General features: G+C 35.8%; 1 protein-coding gene across 1 annotated transcript in view; it reads right to left on the bottom strand.

Moving 5' to 3' along the window:
* CADPS2 (calcium dependent secretion activator 2) overlaps positions 1-20,238 on the bottom strand; it is a 539,314-nt gene that overhangs the window by 134,544 nt on the left and 384,532 nt on the right. The window contains exon 14 of the mRNA XM_016213343.2: positions 1,571-1,672. Within this exon, the coding sequence (XP_016068829.2) occupies positions 1,571-1,672 (102 nt within the window). The remainder of the gene's footprint in view (positions 1-1,570; positions 1,673-20,238) is intronic.

The following is a 20,238-nucleotide window of genomic DNA, read 5'->3' as shown; positions in this document are numbered from 1 at the left end:
CCCTACCTGAGACCAACAGGTAAGTGAGCATATCCATTTATTTGTTTAAACCAGTTTGAGGTGGGACCTGTTACTTGCAGAGGAAAGCACTGATACAAATAACACAGATTGAAAGACAACCTCTGCCTCAATGTCAAAAAATGAAAAACTATGTGTGATTGAGACACACATGCAACAAATTTAAAGGTCTCTACACAACCTAAAAGACAATCCTCTTAACAACTGCAAATGCAGAAATATTCTCTGCAAATGCAAAAGTCTTCCTCATATCTCCATTTTTTATTTTAAAAAATCAGCAGAGATGTCAATCTTAACCCTGTAAGTTGAATACTACTATGTCCTAAAGAATAGTGTTTCCTAATGTGAGTTTATTGGTCTTTTAGGCAAAACAATTCTCCAATGTGAGACTGTCCCATGTACTGCATTCCTAACCCCAGCACTAAATGACTGTCCCTGTGCCTGGTTACTGTGACAATGAAAATCCTCCCTCATTCACTTACCTTAAGGTGACAGTACCAGCCCCAGTTGAAATCACTAATATAGGGGAACAGATGTATAGTATATCCTTTGAGAATTTCTTTAAGATCATTTAAAAATCACAGTCTAAACTTTTATATTACAAATAAGGAAACTGAGGCCCAGAGCAGCTAGGCATACACCGTTCAAATGGTTAAATAACAGTATCTTCAAACTTGAAAAGGGGAATATTAACTGAGTTTATTTTTTCAGTAAGTTCACATGGAATGAATCCAAATCGCACAACTTCAGTATGACAGACATGCTATAAGATGCAATACACAGACATGGTAATGGTTTATAGGATCTAATTATAAGAGTGATAGGAAAAAATGTATTGACATATTTCTATTTTTAACCATTAAGTCCTGTTGAGCTAACTATAATCAGGGAAAAAGAAATATCATCAAGATATTTATCTTTCACTCTGCAAGTGTTTCTTAGTGTCAGTACTTAATTTTCTAAGCAAGGAATGGTGCTAGGCACTGTGGTCCTTGTTCTCACAGAATGTAAATTAAAAAAAATAAGCAATGACTCAAGAACTGTGTATCATGGAAAAAGGGGACATCTGTAATACTTTCAACAAGAAAGATAAATTAAATAAATAAATAAAATGGGGGGGGGAGAAAGAAATATGTATCCTAACCATGTGATAAGTGCAGGGTACAGGTAAGACTTCAGTGTTTCCACTCCTTGCTGGAATAACTGAGAAAGGCTCTGCTGTGAGGGAGGGGCTTTGAGAGTCTCCTTGCCTGGTGATGAAGAGAGAGGGAGGGACAGTGCCTGGAGCTAAGGCGAAGAGGCTATACGAGAAGGAGAAATGCACAAGGCAAGTGTGAGGTACAGTGGAATAGAGATTGCAGGGGAAAGGGCCTCCTTCAATGAGCTGTGGAAGCTGAACGGCAGGCTGGAGAAGCAGACCACAGACTGATGATTGTGGAGAAGCTACTCCTAATTGTTGAGTAGTTGCAAAAAGACATCAACATTTGGAGGTGATCGGAGAGTTGGGGGAAGTAAAAAAACAGATACTTGTATCAATGAAGAGAGGATATACCTGAAATGGCTTATCTGATTTTCTAAAAGGAAAGACAGTCTCTCTTTTATCTCCTCAAATCTCTCTTTTTCTTCCACTGAAACTGTTCCAATTCCATCAGGCCTGAAAAACAATCAGAATCAGGAATTTACAATGATAGAACATTTATTCTTATATATTTTATATCTGTATTTTTATATATATATCTACATTTGCACAAATATATATATTTCCTTAAAAATCCAAATAATTAAGCAAAATACATATTAGTCTATAGTACATATTACTGGTGTCTATAGTAAAATTTATTGCAGATATTTGTAGCCATTTGCTTCATGTTTTGACCCGGAATAAATGGAATGGAATTATTCTCTTTTAGACAGCCTTCAAGGTAAAGGATTACAATAAATATTATCCAGATCTACAGGAAACAATGTCTAGTCCTTGGGAATGGCAGTGAAAAGTGTTTTATAGCAGTACCAAACATTTGACCAATTAAATGAATATGCCTTGAATGGAAATATTATTAAAAAAATACTGAATGCAAGCTAAAACATCTTAATGGCCTCTTTCCAAATTAAGCTAATGTGAAATAGGGGATTTAATTTTAATTGTTGAAAGAAACATAGAAATTTTGGTTTGGATACAAATAATAGTTTAGTGTTCTACTCTTTTTGTTTGTTTCAATTTATGTGCTTATAAATAAAAATAAATATTTGAATAAAAATATACAGAGAGAAAAGATCAGCAATGTTTCAAGATTTTTGTGCTTAACCACATATCCCTATGGAATCAATGTGAGTTTTCATTAGGACTTTTAAAAGTAGCTATGAAGACTAAATAGAAATCTTCTTTTACTAAGATTAGCATATAAAATATAAGATATAGCTAATGGCAGGGACTTATAATTTATTCTGAATCAATTTAAGTATCTGGTGGTATAGCAATTATCTAAAATTCTGAAAATATAAGTTTTAACTGTCTGCTAACACAGAGAAAAGGGTAATCTCATATTCATTACAAATCTATATCTTTCAACAAAATGAATCTTTTTGCATTTGCTTATTAACATCAATCATTTCTTCTCCTATTACTTTATTTTTCTAAAAGATTATATTTTTATTTCCAAAAGATCTGTGTATTTCATTCCAATTTACTAATTTTTAATGTTTTTGTGTAAAATAAGTAGAAACAAGGAGTATGAAAAACAAATGCTTAAAATAACTATCCAACAAGATTTTCCACTGTTTTCTTTAAAAAAATACACACACACACACACACACACACACACACACGTGTATGTATGTCTATGATGCTTGTAAACTAGTCAATTAGGATAAAAAGCAATTAAATTTTAAAGTTATACCTGTATCTCACTGACATAAAGACCTTTTATTCATATCAAAGCATCAGTTAAGTCTGAAGTTGTTTTCCTATATTGAGTAAATAATTTATTTCAGAAACTCGTGTGCTGCTAGAATTTATGCTTTGAAAATAATTTTTACAATTATATTTTGCTCCTAAGTAGGGAAAAATTAATTATTTAACTTCATAATCAGAGTAATACATCACATTTTTTTTCTTTCTATCAGAATGCATCTGAATGTTAACTTAAGAAAAACTAATGGCAAAATACTGGTCTTGCAGATATTTTTAGGAAGAAAATAAGAAAGTCTGGTCTATAAATTATAAAGCAATGAAATATGAGCCAGCTCCAATGTTTCATAATAATTTAATAATGGACTTTTTCACATATTACTTTAGAGGCAATTCCCATTGAGCAAATGATAGCACAAAACCCAGACTGTAACCTATGAATGAATATGTATTGACAATGATTACAAAGGTGCAACTGGAGAGTTCTTTTTTTTTTTTTTAATTTTCACCCAAGGATATATTTTTTCCATTGCTTTTCAGAGACAGTGGGAGGGAGAGAGAGAAAAACATCAATGTGAGAGAGACACATCCATTGGTTGCCTCAAGCCCTCGCCTCAACTGGGGATTGAGCCTGCAACTGAGGTAGGTGCCCTTGGCCAGAACTGAACCTGAGGCATTTCAGTCTGCAGGTTGACGCTCTAACCACTGAGCGAACCGTCTAGGGCTCAACTGGAGATTTCTATATAAATCATCAATTTGGGAATTTGGGTGTTCCGACAAAACTATAACTACATTATGTTATATAACAGATAGCAATAAAAACTCATACCACGAAGTTTGCAGGTGGTTATTTCACTAAACATACTTATGCAAGCTTGACAGAAAAGAGCAAAGAACTTGTTCTGATCATTGACATGTCCTTTGGCTTTGCTCTCTGACAGCTGCCACATGGCTATGTTTGAGTGAATTTTACTGTATGCTTCAGCTGTCATCCACAGTGATAGAGCAAGCCATCCTGTCATAGTGAACCTCACTGGGGCACACTGCCTACCCATGGAGTGGAACTGGGAGTTCAGGTAATGAAAGCGAGAAAGGTAAGTTGGGGAAATGTCACTTATGTTCAACTTCACTAAGACAGACTATTCTACACGGTGAAGGGTCATCATTTTACTGAGTTTATTACTAAATCAGGTACACATCTGTCAGATTAAACACAACATTTAATATTTTGGAATTGCTCTTATTCACATATTCTTATTTTAGTGTAGATATCTGACTGTGTACTGAATATTAGGTATATGAAGTGGCGTTCTGTATCTAAATTTTTGGGAATAAATGGCAACTTCGCTTGTAGTCAAGCCTAAAGGTAACAGCTCCTTCCAAAATGATTCTTCCCAGCAAATGCAAATACTTCCTGTGTCATCAATATCTTCCTGTCATGGTCATTATTAAAGCAAATAGCAATTATCAATTAAAAAATTGTAAATATGTGCCTGGTACTGTGCTAGCTGTTTTATACGCATAACAATATAAAATGCTCACAGTAACCCTTTCTGCAGTCTCCAAGGAAGGAGGCTGCTAAGGTTCAGGGAATTTAGGCTACTTCCCCAAGGTCACACAGCTGGTAAGTGCTGGAGCATGGCCTTTTGCATTCCAAAGCCAGTGTTCTTAATGCTCATGCCTTATTTTCTTTTCTCCATTTTCACAGAAAATAATAAAGAGCAATTTTTAAAAACCCTATTAGAAAATGGAAGCTTTATCTGAGAAGCAATAATGGTGGAACTATTTTAAATACACTTACTTCAGACAGTTTTCTATGTTATTTGTATTATACAGCAAAGAGCTTAAAAATCAATAAAATTTTAAATACCTACCATTGAGTTGGTGAGTCAATTAAAAAAGACCTTATAAAGCAAGTCCTATAATGTGCTCTTACATACACTACAAAATATGTACTTGCAGAAGCCTTGAGAAAAACTTAAACCAGTAATATTTTATGAATGTTTATCAAGTAGACTCAGGGTAATAAGAGACTTAAAATAATAGCTTTATAAACTCAATTACGGCATAATTTCTATCAGCTGTACCTTCAAGTCATATCCAGAACCTGACCACCCCTCACCACTTGCACTGCTTCCCCTCTGGTTCCACCCATCAGCTCTCCCCTGAGTAAGAGAACAGCCTCTTTGATCTCTCCTCTAGTCCCTTGTCAGAGTGTAGGCAACACATTATTAAGACTTCTTCAAGCATAAGTCATATCTCTGTAATGGTGGGAGTCATTTTAAAAGCCAAAACCCTTATAATGGTCTACAAGTCTTTATATGATCCTCCTGCCCCAAACTGACTCTCTGACCTCCTCTACCCCTTCATAGCAAGTCCCCTCATTCTGGATACAGTGGTCTCCTTTCTAGCTGCAAACATATGAAGTATGCTCTGCCACAGGGCCTTTGCATGTGATGTTTCCACTACCTGGGAGCTTTTTCCCTAGGTATACACACAGCTTGTTCACTCCCTTCTCATCTCTGCCGATTTGACTCAGGATTAATGAGGTTATCACTAACCACCCTGATATAAAGGTGTAGTCCCTCATTCCCATAGGCCTCTTTTCCTTTACCATGCTTTATTGCTTGTCGTTTCAGATATGGCTGTCATCCAATGTGGCATATATTTGTTTATTTGTTTATTGTCTGCCTCTTCCCTGCTATACCCCTAGTGCCTAACAGTAGCTGACATCTTGTTGATGATCAATACATAAATACCAAAGAAATGAATTGGTGATATACCAATATAAATATATCAGTTATATAAGATTATGAGAATTCATGAATTAGTAATATCACAAATATTGTTTATTAATGTTAATATGTCATAAATTATTTGGAACATTTGTTATGTAACAGTAGATAAAATAGGAATGTTTTTGAAAAGCAAACAGAGGCAGGTTATTATAGCCAAGTGTTCTGGGTAAAAAGATCTCTAGCAAAAGTTAGCATATATTTACACAGCAGAAAAGTTTTAGTGTTTACCTGCCATTTTAATTATTAGTAAAATGATTTACTTTAAATCTCAAAAAATAAATTTTTTTTCTGAGATAATAAAAGTAAAATAATGTTTCTTTGCCAATGATTAAAAGACTGTTAAAATGTGGTTACTGAAAATTCTAACATAAAAGGTCAATTTTCTGATTTGAATGCTAATTTGGGTTTAACTCTATATTTATAATTAAATATTAAAGTGGTTCCAATGAGAAAGAAAGGTATTCTCATATATCAAGATTTAATATTTTTTGTTTTTTTCCTGGGGCCTGTAGTTATTGAAACTACATGATTTAATAAAAACAGTGTTCTGTGAAAGAAGTTCAAGATATGAACAAATTGCAATACACAGTGTAATAGTAGATTCCTATTTGTAATTATAGATATTGTCAAATAAATTATGGAACTTCCTGCTGGTATTACGCAAGCAATTGAACACCAAATGTATTTGTGTCTATGTTAATTATATTTCAAAGATTCTTAAAAAACAGAATTTGTACAATAGAACCTTCTGCAAGTGATGCTTAATAGGTATGATCTTACATCTGCCTATGGGTTGCATTCTGTATTAAGAGAAACTATCACATGCACATGTGCACACACACACACAATATCTTTTTTGAAATCCAGACTCATCCAAAAAAAGTTCCCACATATACTGAGGCCAATACAAATTCACTTCATTAAATTCCTCCATGAGCTAAAGGATTTTATCGTTTGTGCTATTCATCAAGCTGACACATTAGGCGTTTTAAAATAAACAATCCTTTATGTACACTGGGCATCTTGGCATGGACACCAATTTCTTCTGTAATGAGTGCAACATAAGCTCTAAATTGAGAAAGATTTTTTTTTTTTTTTTTTTTAAAGATGACTAAAAAACAAGAGGGATAATCAGTGTAACTGATCTATTTTCTATGATCTCCGATGGCTTTTGGAATAGTTCGGGTAAGAAATTAGTTTCTATGAAGTTAAAGAATGATTAGACTATAGCTCAAGAAAGATCTGAGAGGAGAGGGTATAAAACTGGGTAAAAGAGTCAGGCATTTGAGCAGAAGAAAAACTATCAATGAGGGAATCTTCAATATTCAGATATGGACTAACCAGGTAGCTTCACTTCCCTTAGTTGAACAGTTTAGAGAATAATAAGGCCAGTAAAAACTAATTTTGGCATGTTTAATATCCATTTCATCTGGATAAGTTTAAGTAAAGAAGACTTACAGGCCAGGCCATCAACATGTTTTCAGAAATAGTGGTCCTGTGATAAACTCCACTAAAAGGGTAAGATTTCCCAAGTATTTTGTGTGAACACTGCAAATTATAAGGCCTTCTTGGAGGTTCATGGTGCAATCAAGGTGTATTAGAGTCTGAGAAGCATGACAGTAAAGAAATCTGTTTAACTTTGTTTACAGCACATCCCAACCTTATTTAGTTATGGGATCTCCCCACAATTCCCACTTAAAAAGGATCATTTAGTGCTGATGAGCATTTGCTTTTTTTTTTTTTTTTTAATGTCTTTATTGATTTCAGAGAGAGGACGGGAGAGGGGGAGAGAGAGAGAAACATTATGATGAGAGAGTCATTGATCTGCTGCCTCCTGCACGCCCCCTACTGGGGATCGAGTCTGCAACTCAGGCATGTGCCCTGATGGGGAACTGAACTGTGATCTCCTGGATCAGAGGTCAATGCTCAACTGCTGAGCAACACTGGCCAGACTGAGTGATTTCTTTTTAATGAAAACTATAACCTCTTCTATGGTTATTTTCTTGATCACCTTCCTCAGCTGAGCAGGTGCTAGATGCTTGAGGTGTTAATGTGCCCTTGTCTTTATCATCTCTAGGAGTCTATATATGTTGCTTGGAACAGGGTGCTCAGGAAGCTTGTGAGTTCAATAAATATACCAGGAGTTAATATTGCATAGAAAAGTCTGGGAAATTGATGAGACAGATTTCCTTCACCCTCCCCCATCAACCCTCTCCCTTCCCAACTCATCTGGTATGTTTTCTTGTCCTGGCAGTTTGGTGGTTTGTGGTAAAAGACATTTTGTAAGCAAGTGGACAAATGGCCAAGTTTCTGGTGCTTTTGAGTTTTTTATAGGCTTCTTTTCACCTGCCCTCTCCTGTGAGGAATGTATGACATCTTAGCTTTCTCTAAAGAGATAAGGGGAGACACCTAGAGTGTGGTATTTCTGAATTGTCAGCACAGCAGGTAGAAGTCACTTTGTCCTTGGTGTATTTCCCACCAATATCCATTTGTGAACAGAATAAAAAAGAGAGGAAGGCACAGCTTGGGAATAAGAAATGACAGAAGATGAGGGAGAAAACAATAATCTCTTCTTATTTTTGTTCTCCAACCTATAACACCTCCTATTGCTTCAAACAAAATATTATTTAGATGGCCATATCTTACATAATCAGTGTCCTTTTCCTTCTGCTGAAATTTTACATATCTGGAAAAGAAATTAAATTGACTCCTTTACATTCACTAAGATAGAAGAAATAGTTTTTCTATGAGAAAATATTTTTAAGACAAAATTTTAAAATCATTCTTCTCTTTATGAAACACTCCTTCTTCCTACTCCTTTCCTTATTTGGATTTCCTAGTACATTCTATATTCTTTGGAGGTTTTTAAAAAGTAGGCATTTCCACAGAGAAAGTGATAACCTGACATGTGAAGGTTATGGTTTTGTGACGTAGTTTTTGTGTTAAGGTAGTGATACGCCAAGGACAATTATCAAGATGTTTGATAACTGACCTGACCTGCAAGCAAACTCACAAACAAACGTTCTTGGACTAATCCAAATTAAAATCACACAACTCTAAGTTCAGGGGAAACAAAATATCGAGAGGATTTTATAATAAAAACGACTATTAATGTTAGTGTAGAGTGTTCTCTGATGACAATATCACCCTTTGCCCCATACCTAATATTAGTATTTTTTTTAAATGACATGTTTTTTATTTTTATTTATTTATTTTTAAAATATATCTTTATTGACTTCAGAGAGAGGAAGGGAGAAGGAGAGAGAGAGAAATATCAATGATAAGAGAGTCATTGATTTGCTTCCTCCTGCATGCCCACGACTGGGGATCAAGCCCACAACCCGAACATGTGCCCTGACCAGGAATCAAACCCCGATCGCCTGGATCCTAAGTAGATGTTCAACTGCTGAGCTACGCCCGGCCAGGCTTAAATGACATGTTTTTTAATTAAAGGACTATATACAGACAGTAATGTGGATGGAGGGATTCAGAAAAACACAGACACAAAAAATGAAATTTCCTATAAGTGTCCCAACCAGAAATAACTGGCAGTACCATTTTGTAAATATAATTCTAATCTTCTTTCTATAAATCTATGGATATTATTGTACATTCTGATTCATAAATTGATTCTCTTAATGAACTGTAAATGTTTTTTACATTATTTAAATATTCTAATATATACTTTTTAAAAACATGTATGTTCTTATTGATTTTAGAGAGAGACAAAGGGAGAAGGAGAGAGAGAGAAACAACCATGAGAAAGAAACATCAACATGAATAGGCTGCCTTCTGCCCACCCCCTGCTGGGGATTGAGCTGGAAAACACCACATGTGCCCTGACTAGGAATTGAACTGGTGACCGCCGGCTGGGCTCTAATATATATTTTTTAATGGAAGGGTATTATTTCATTATAGGAATATAGCATAATTTATTGATAGAATACTCCATTAGTAAAAATCTAGACATTTTCCCCCTTTGTTTTTCCTACCATAAATACTGCAGCAATAACAAATCTTATACTATATATTTTTTAACCAACCTCTAATTGTTTCCTTGGGATAAATTTCTGAAACGATATTGCTAGGTTGAATGGTGCTATAGATTGAATTGTGTCCTTCCCTACCATTCAAATTCATACCTTGAAGTGCTAACTGCTGATGTGACTGCATTTGGAGATAAGGCTTTTAGGAGATAATTAAGGTTAAATGAGGTCATAAGGGTGAGGCCCTAAGCTGATAGGTTTGGTGGTTTTATAGAAGGAGGAAGAGTGAGATCTCTTTCTATTAGGTGAGGACAGAGAGAGAAGGCAATCATCTGCAAACTAGGAAGATATTCCTCACCAGAACCTGATCTCAGAGTTCAGGAACTGTGAGAAAATAAATTTCTGTTGTTTAAACTACCCAGTCTATAATATTTTGTTATGGCAGCCCAAGATAACCAAGACAAATGGAATATTTTTGGGCATTTGATACATATTGCAAAAGTGCTTTTTAAGAAAGTACTTACCAGCTTACACTCTGACCCATGGTGCATGAAATTATTAATTTCCCTTAAAATTCATCAACTGTGGTCTTTATCATTTGTTATGATCATTTTCAATTTCATATATAAAAAGAGTATTTTATTGTTTTAATACATTAATTTCTATGGTGTAAAATGACACAGTCTTGCTGGTTATGTAGAGTCTTTCTGTGGACCATAAAAATCATTGCATTTAACTAAGAACATTTAATTATAAGTTTATAGTGTCCTTACATGTCACCTATAAAATTTGTAAACAGATGGCCAATGTCATTCTTTTACTTACTCAACAAATATTTACTGAGAACCTAGTTAGGTCCTGGGGATATAATATAAGCACAACAGAAATGATCCCTGTCCTAATAGAGCTTATAGGAAGGAAAGGCATAAAAAAGAAAAATCAGCCCAGCTGGGCATGGCTCAGCAGTTGAGCATGGACCTACGATCCAGGAGATTGCAGTTCAATTCCCGGTCAGGACACATGCCCAGATTGCGGGCTCAATCCCTAGTTGGGGGTCTGGAGGAGGCAGCCAATCAATGACAGCTCTCTTATCATTGATGTTTCGACTCTCTCTCTCCCTCTCTCTGAAATCAATAAATACATATTAAAAAAAAAAAAAAAAGAAAGAAAAATCAGACAATAAGTGTACAATTACATTTAAGAAGGGCAAAAGTACACAGACCTGATGTGGTTTAGATTTTCAAGGAATTACTGAGTTTTGGAATGATATTTAAGCTGAGATACGATAAATGAGCAGCAGTTAATCAGGTGGATCCTACAGCAGAGGGTATAGAAGTTGCTCCATAGAGATGTCTAATATTTTTCAAATTGCAAATTTTATCATGAGACTTCTGCTTCTCATATAGTAGACTTACTTGTTACTTTCCAAATCCCTCTTCACTATAAAACACCTAAACACTATATAAATTATAACAGGCACACTTACATATTGTGCTATACTTATTAAAAATTAAAAAATAAATTCTCCAAAGGGCAGGGAAACAAAAAAGAATCAGGAGCTGAAACCAAAGTAGGAGTGAAAGTTAATACCAGAGCTTCCTTGGGAGCAAATGTTGATACCAAGCACACTTTACAGCTATGCTCAAGGGAATCGACCACTGGGTCAGAGACCTAATGTGCATGGGTCACTACTGAATCTGAGATGCCTGTAAAAAATGGGAAACTTGAATAGGCTGTACTATCAGTGAAATGATGGGCTAGGAAGAATCAATAATCTTGCAAAAGGGAGCCAACAAGGAAACCTGTCTGTTTCTACCACATCTATATAGACTGAGTGAAAAACGAGTCTTTCCTGAAAATATGCCTCATAGTTTTGACCTATTGGATACTACTGTGCAGGTAAGGAATCTCCAAGATGAGAGAATAGTGGCTTAAACATCAGCAGAAACAGCAGATATAAATATCTAAGAAAATTTAGTTATTGCAATGATCATAAAATAGCTAATAATAAAACAAAAGGTCTAAAAATAAAACAAAAAAAAGGAATACAAACCAAGAAAGGAATAAGAGATATTTATAAATGACCACGCAGATTTCAAAAAGAACTAAACAGGATTTACAAAACTAAAAGATTTAATAAATGAAATTAACAATATACTGAGTAGATTAAAAAGTAAATGTCATAGTCCTGGCTGGGTGGCTCAGTTGGTTGGAGTGCCCTTCTATGCACCAAAAAGGTTTTAGGTTTGATTCCTGGTCAGGGCACATGCCTAGGTTGCAGGTTCGATCCTCCCTGGTTGGGTCATGTACGGAGGCAACCAACTGATATTTCTGTCTTACAATGATGTTTCTGTCTTTCTCCCTTCCTCTCTAAAATCAGTAGAAACATATCCTCGGGTGAGGGTTTAAAAAAAAAAAAAAAAGGCACACAGTGCAATATACAGATCTTGAATCATAGAAATCTACACCTGAAACCTATATGATTCTATTAACCAATGTCACTCTAATAAACTTAATTTTAAAAATGTAGATGTCATAGATGAAAAGAGACTTGGGAAAGAGTAAGGGTTGGCAAACTATAGCCCACCATCTGGCTTTGTGAATAAAATTGTACTGAAAACAAGACATACTCATTCATTTACATATCATCCATGGCTGTTTTTACACTATGTAACTGTGACAGAAACCATATGGCCTGCAAAGCCCAAAATATTTACTATCTAGCCCTTTACAGAAAAAGTTTTCCAAGTCCTGATCTGAAAGATAGAACTGAAAACATTACATAGCATATGACTGGAGAAATAAATAGATAGAATATATATTAGAGACATTAAGAGATATAGAAGACAAAAGACCTAATTTATGGATAACTGGAGTTTCAAAAGAGAAGAGATAACAATTTTCCAGAACTAATGACAAACATGGATCTTCAGATCCCAATCAGATTAAATGAAATCTAAATTTACCCAATATCAATGTAGATGGATCAGAAGAATCTCAAACAGAATATATGGAAATAAACCCACATGTAGCTATATTATAGTGAACCCACAAAACACAAAAGAACAAAATAGTATTAAAAGAATCCAGAGAACAAAGGCAATTTCCCCTCAAAAGATTAGCAATTGAATTGCCAAGAGCCCTCTTAATGGTAACAGAGAAGGCCAGAAGAAAGTGGAGTATTATCTTCACCGTTCTGAGAGAAAATATCTGTCAGTTAAGACCTTTATACCTAGCTAAATTTTCTTTTAAAAATGTAGATAAAACAAAGACAATCTCAAATAAAAATTCACTACCCCTAGGTGCTCCATTATAGGAAAGTCCAAATATACTTTTGGAAAAAGGAAAATAATTTCTAAATTTAAGGAACTACTGGATACAAAATAATAAAAATGATATATAATTTGTAAGATTAGAAAACAAACAAATAAGGATACGAATAAAATACCAGACAACATAAACATGTAAGCAAGGAAGAGAGTGATTGGGGTAAAATGTTCTAACTTCTGTGCACTCTAGTTAGCTTTCCTATTTTTATAATATAAACATGGAGGAGGGGAAGTTTTGTGATTAGTATAAGACTGAAAACATACATACATTACAAAATCTCGAATGTTGTAAAATGTTAACTACTGAGGAGAAAAAAAAGAAACGAAAAAATCTTACAAATATGAACCAAAAAAGGAAAGCCACAAATGGTAGAAATAAATTTACTTATATCAATATACATGATAACTGCAAATGGGCTAAACTGATTTTAAAAAAATAAATTCATGTTGGATAATTAAATCAGAATCTAGATTACTATTTTTAAGATGTACTAAAATACATGAATACAGAAAACCTAAAAGTATGGATAAATATATATTAGACAAATACTCACCAAAAGGCTAACATCAATGACCATCTAAATAAACTTCAATGAGAGATTAAAGATGTTGGCAGACTGAGCAGAAGCTACACTGAAACTCTCCCAGGACCAAACTGAAATTATAATTAAAATATAGAAAAATTATCCTGAATAATCAACTGCAACTGGAGATGAACTACAGAGCACCCTCATAACCAAGGAGGAAAAGTGGAGACCACATAGAGACTGGTAGGAAGTGCAGAGGCATAAAAGGGCTGGCTGGGCTCCCACAGGCAGCAGTTAAAGGTTCCTCAGCTGTAGGAGATTCCCACTGAGGATTCTGGGCTTCCCAGCCAAGATCACCAGAACTGAGAATGGTGCCCATAAAACATATGGCTGTGAAAGCAGCAGGGTTTCTGTTGGCCAGGGGGAGAAGGCAGAACTGCAGGCACCCTTGTAAAGAGCCAATGCACAAAGTTTTGTGCAAAGCCACTTACCTTGGGTTCCAGCAGAGAGAGGGTAGAGTGGGCTGGGGCTGTGTGAGGAGAATCTAGGGTTGTGGGCTCTGGACATAGAGCTCAGGGCCTCCCCCCCACTGATTCCAGTGCTGAGTCATTTCCACACATTGCAGAGGACATCTTTTTCAGGCAGATAACTTGCTGCTTTTGCCTGGGGGGGAAACAATGGCCCCACCCTGTTGAAAAATCTCTTGCCCTACCCAGAGGAGTTTCTACAGCCTGAGACATATTAAGAGAATCAGATAAATCAGCCAGGAGGCAGAGCCAGACCTCAGAGTGCTTTGAGTCTTTGCCTAATCTGTTTCTGGACCCAGGCCTTGGAAAAGCAGACTTTGGTGTGCATCTTGGTTCTGTCCAAACACATCCAGCCCCAAAAGAGGGGACCTCAAGCTGGGGGTTGTTGATAGCTCCAAACAGGGTACTCAGGGACAGTCACAAACAGCACCTGACACTGGCCTGAACCAGAGACCCTCCAAAAAGTCTGAGAGTCCCAGCAGATCTACGTAATACATGGAAACAAACCCAAACAGGCAGCCAAAATGGGAGACAAAAAAACAAGCCCCAAATGAAAGAACAAGAGAAGTCTCAAGAACAAGAGCTAAATGTAATGGACATAAGCAATCTATCAGATATAGAGTTCAGAATACTGATTGTAAGCATGGTCACAGCATGAAAAAAGATATGGAAACTATGAAGGAAATTAAGAATGACATAGAAGAAATAAAGAATACATTGGAAGAAATAAACAGCAGATTAGAGGAAGCTGAGGATCAGATCAGCAAATCAAAAGACAGGGTAGAAAAAAATCACTCAGAGATCCAAAAGGAAAAAACAATTAAAAAACAGGAGGACAGTCTAAGAGAGCTACGGGACAACATAAAATGTAACAATAACACATCACTGGAGTAACAGAAGGGGAAGAGAATAAGCAAGGGTTACAGAACCTGTTTGAAGAAATAATGGCAGAAAACTTCCCTAACCTGGTCAAAGAAAAAGTCACACAAGTTCAGGAAGCACAGAGAGTCCCAAGCAAGAAGAATCCCAAGAGGCCCACGCCCAGACACATCATAATTAAATGCCAAGAATTCAAGACAAAGACAGAATCTTAAAAGTAGCTAGAGAAAAGCAATCTGTTACCGACAAAGGCGATCCCATAAGGCTGTCAGCTGACTTCTCATCAGAAAATCTACAAGCCAGAGGGAATGGCATGAAGTACTCAAGGTAATGTAAAACAAGGATCTGAAACCAAGACTATTCAATCCAGCAACACTATCATTCCAGATAGATGGTGAAATGAAGAGCTTCCCGGACAAAAAAAGGCTAAAGGAGTTTATCACCACCAAACCAGCACTGCAGAAAATGTTAAAGGAACTGCTGTAATTGAAGTAGAAATATATATAGAGAGAAACATAGGCATAAAGAATTAAAATGGCAATAGATAAGTACCTATCAATAATCACTTTAAATATAAATGGATTAAATGTTCCAATAAAAAGGCATAAGGTGGCTGAATGGATAAGAAAACCTGACCCAAATATATGCTGTCTACAAGAGACCTATCTCAAATCAAAGGCTTATACAGGATGAGAGTAAAAGGATGGAAAAATTTTTTCATGCAAATAGAAATGAAAAAAAGCTGGTGTAGCAATACCCATTCATAATTGACAAAACAGACTTTAAATGAACACCATAACAAGAGACAAGAAAGGGCACTACATAATACTAAAGGGATTGATCCAACAACAGGATATAATCCTAATAAACATATATGCACCCAATATAGGAGCACCTAAATATTAAAAAAAAAAAAACTTCTATAGGACTTTAAGGGAGAGATCGACGGCAATTCAGCCATACCAGGAGACTTTAATATCCCACTGACTTCACTGGATAGGTCTTCCAGACAAAAAATCAACAAGGCAACAGTGACCCTAAATGACACACTAGATCAGATGGATTTAATTGACATTTACAGAACATTCCACCTCAAAGCTGCAGAATATACATTCTTCTCAAGTGCACATCAGTAGATGAGTGGATAAAAAAGCTGTGGGACATTTATACCATGGAATACTATGCAGCTGTAAAAAAGAAGGATCTCTTATCCTTTGGGACAGGATGGAGGGAACTGGAGAGTATTATGCTTAGTGAAATAAGTCAGTCAGAGAAATACAAGTACCACATGATCTCACTCATATGTGGACTGTAATAAACAAAATACACTAATGAACAAAATAGATCCAGAGACACAGAAGCATGGAACAGACTGAGGGATCTCAGAGGGAAGGTGGGAGTGGGGGAGTGGGCAGGGAGAGATTAATCAAAAAACTTTTATGTTTATACGCATAACCCATGGACACAGACATTTGTATGGGATAGCCTGGGGGTAAGGTGGAGGGGATCAATGGGGAGAAAAGGGGACATTTGTAATACTTTCAACAATGAAGATAAATTTTTAAAAAGTAAATAATCTTCAATGTAAAATGCATTATTAGTTATAGAGGGTCACTAAATAGTAATAATTTCTGTTCACTAGGAAGATTAAACAATTTTAAACTTAAATGCAGCAAATAAACAGCCTCAAAGTATAAAAAGCAAAATATGGCAGAAGTAAAAGGGAGAAACCACCATGGTAGTTGCAGCTTTCCACTCATCTTGGTCAAAATCACACAGATCAAACAGGCAAATCATTAAGAAGAGTTTAAAAGATCTGAACCATGCAAGTCCTGCTTGCCCTACCAAGCTACAGAGTATACTTTTTTCAAGCAACATGAAACATTTAGACTATATGACAAATAGTTGGCCATAAAGAAAGTCTCTCAGCAAGTTATGAAGAATAAGTATCATACAGATTACATTCTATGAACAGAAAGAAATCATGTTAGGTATCAGTTCTCAAGGGAAAAGCAAACAAAAAAAGCTTCATTTTCTAAGAAATTTAAAACTATACTTATAAATAGCCCTTTGTCAAAGAGAAATTGTAATGAAAAATTAGAATTAGAGTGAATTTTAATCAAATATTACATATCAAAATCTATATATGTAGTAAAAGCAGTAATTGGTGGGAAACTTAAATGCTTATGTTATAAAAGAAAAAAAGCTAACAAGTAACATCTAACAGGAAGTTAGCAAAAAATAACCCAATAAAGTAGAAGAAAGAAATAATCAAATCAGAGACAATATTTGGGAAGCTTTTTGAGTGACGGAACTGTTCAGAATGACACTAGGGTGGTGAATATATGACTCTGAAAACCCACAGAACTATAAGAACCGGACAGCACAGAACATGAGCTTTACTAAATACAAACTTGAAGAAAACAAACAACACTCTGTCCACCAGGATGTTTAGGGATCTCAGGACAGAATGCATATTGTGACAAGGACACTAACTGCATTGTATGACATAACCTCACTAAAGAGAGTGGGAGAGAAAAAAGCTGTCCTACTGGACTTCGGCAAACAGTGTTTTGACTAGAAACTGTAAGGCTACTAACTAAAAGACCTGCACACAGACACTGAACTCTAAGTAAAGACATGGTGACTGGGGAAGCCAGGCTTCTCACTATTGAAGAGAGAAGTTACAGACAAACCTGAAAGGAAGGCTAACATGGTAATGGGCTGGAGTTGGAGACTCACAGATGAACTCACAGGTTAGTATACGTACACATATCGCCTAGCTCTGTCCAGTGAGAGAATGACAACCCTGTAGCAATAAGCATATCATCATCCAGATCTTGGTTTCTAAATACCATTCCTTAATAAAAGGATTTAGGGGTCCTTGGAGAAATGGTTGATTCTAGGGCTGAGGCAGGGAAAATATAAGGTAAGCTTGGAGGATGTTTTAGTATAAGGAAGAAAGAAAGTGCTCAAAACAACAACAAAATAAAAAACAACCCAAAGGATGGAGCACATCACAGGGAGTCAGTCTAAAAGAGCTCTCTGTGGCTCAAGCTAGAACAGTTTAAGGAACAAAGCAAATAAAGTAGAATCAGATTATAACCCAAAGTATAAAGGAATTATATATGAATCCATATTGATATAAATGGTTGACCAAGTAAATAGGGGAGAGGAGACAAATCTTCCATTGAGAAGATTTGATGAGTATGAAGAAAGTAAAATAATATATTTACAGTGGAGAAACCTGGCAAACATCACCTTAAGCAAGTGATCAAGGTTAACATGGCGAGTGATGTCCTGTGGATATCATTACTCCTTGACAGAATTAGAAGAAAGTGTATTTCATCTCCTCAAAATCCCATAACCCAAATCTAGTCATGAAAATGTCAGAGAAATTAAATTGAGTAATGTCTGACAAAATTCTTGACCAGTACTCCTCAAAAGTGTCAAGGTCATGAAAAACAAGTAAACGCCAAGAAACTGTCACAGATCAGAGGAGACAGGACAACAAATGCAATGTGGTACCCTGAGTGAATCCTGGAACACAAAAAAGGACATTAATTTTGAAAATGGACTGGTGAAATCCGAATAAGGCTTGGTGGTTAGTTAACAGTAATGTGCCAGTATTGGTCTCAGTACTGACAAACATACCATGGTAATGTGCGAAGACAACATCAGAGGAAACTGAAATGCAGAAACTCTCTATATTATCTTCCAAGTTTTTCTGTAGATCTAGTATTATTCTAAAATAAAAACTTTATTTTTTAAAAAGTTCATGAAATGGAAAACAAAGAAACAAGAGAGTTCAACAAAGCCAAAGTTACATCTTTGAAGAGTTTATAAAAGTTTACAAACTTCTGGTAAGATGGATTGAAGAGAAAGAGAGAAGGTAAAAAATAAATATTAGAATGAGAAAAGGAAATTATTTGCAGATAGAGCAATGCATCTGAAATGCACTACTTCCTAGAAAATTATAACCTGACAAAACTTACTGAAGAAATAAATGGGAAGCCTGAATAGATCTTTAACTACAAAATAAAATGATACAATAGTTAAATATCTTTCCACAAGTAAGTCCCCACACCCAGATGGTTTTAATATGAGGTTTTTGAAAATTTTATTGTTGACACTATTACAGATGTCTCTCATTTCCCCTGCTCTTTGGCCACCTCCCTCTAGCCCCCACCCCCACCCTTCCCTTGCCTTCTAAGATGAGATCTTGGTCAACTTATTTGAATACTATACATAACAAGTGGGAAAGCTACCCAACTCACTTTATATGGCTGCAATAACCTGTATCCCAAATCCTGACACAAACAGTATGAGAAACTAAAATAAAAGGCCAATCTTGAGCATCAACATAGATCTAAAAATCCTGAACTGATGGAAACAGTAATCATAAGTGCCACAGATGTGTATATATATATATATACATATATATATATAGTTTTGTTCTGTTTGATTGTTTCTAAGTAATAGCATTATATATGTACTATCTTCTTTAAAAACTTTAGTATGTTAGCAAGCTACATGGAAATCCAACTCAAGACCCCAAATTCTTCCCCCCCCCAACTCTAGATGTTAAGAAGGCTCTGAAGGTCCCAAGTTTAAGACAAGCTACACCAGAGGAGTTGCTCTTGTTTCTGTTCCTTGTTAGCCTGACCTATATTCTAACACATACTGAAATGGTCCCGTTCCCTTGTCTCTTCCTCCATGATTTATCTTCAGTAGGCTCTTTTATGCATTGTTTCAGAAAAATCCAGGAGTTTTTTGCTGTGAATGAAATGTGTGAAGAAAAAACAGAGGAGAGTGATTACATGGCTTGAGTAACTATCCCCAAGTTGTAGTCTGGTGACTTGCTTACTGTGCACAATGGGGTTCTTGACTCCTGTTTTGGCTGGGTCTTCCGCACTCCCACATTAGGCTACAGTGTTTTCCAGTAGCATGAGGAGCTGAGATGAAGTAGTTGGAAGGGGAGATCCCAGAGCCCATGGTTCCTCCTAATGATCATGGACAGTACATGAGGTGCAGCACTCGCTCATTGCTTCCCAGTCTCATCTTCTACCTAACACTTGTCGAGAGTATGCTGTTGTAACAATGGCACCCTCAAAGTTCACCTTTGCACTGTCGGTCTTCTACACAACAATTCCTCAAAGCTTATTTAACTACTGTAGTGTACGTAAAATATCACCAACTCAATATTTAAATGATATTTCGTCATTTATAAAGTGTTTACATAATTTATATGACCTCCTTAGGAGCT

This window comes from Miniopterus natalensis, chromosome 10, assembly GCF_054644295.1.
Source record: "Miniopterus natalensis isolate mMinNat1 chromosome 10, mMinNat1.hap1, whole genome shotgun sequence".
Classification (NCBI taxonomy): Eukaryota; Metazoa; Chordata; class Mammalia; order Chiroptera; family Miniopteridae; genus Miniopterus; species Miniopterus natalensis.
This window is presented reverse-complemented; position numbering and strand designations above follow the sequence as displayed.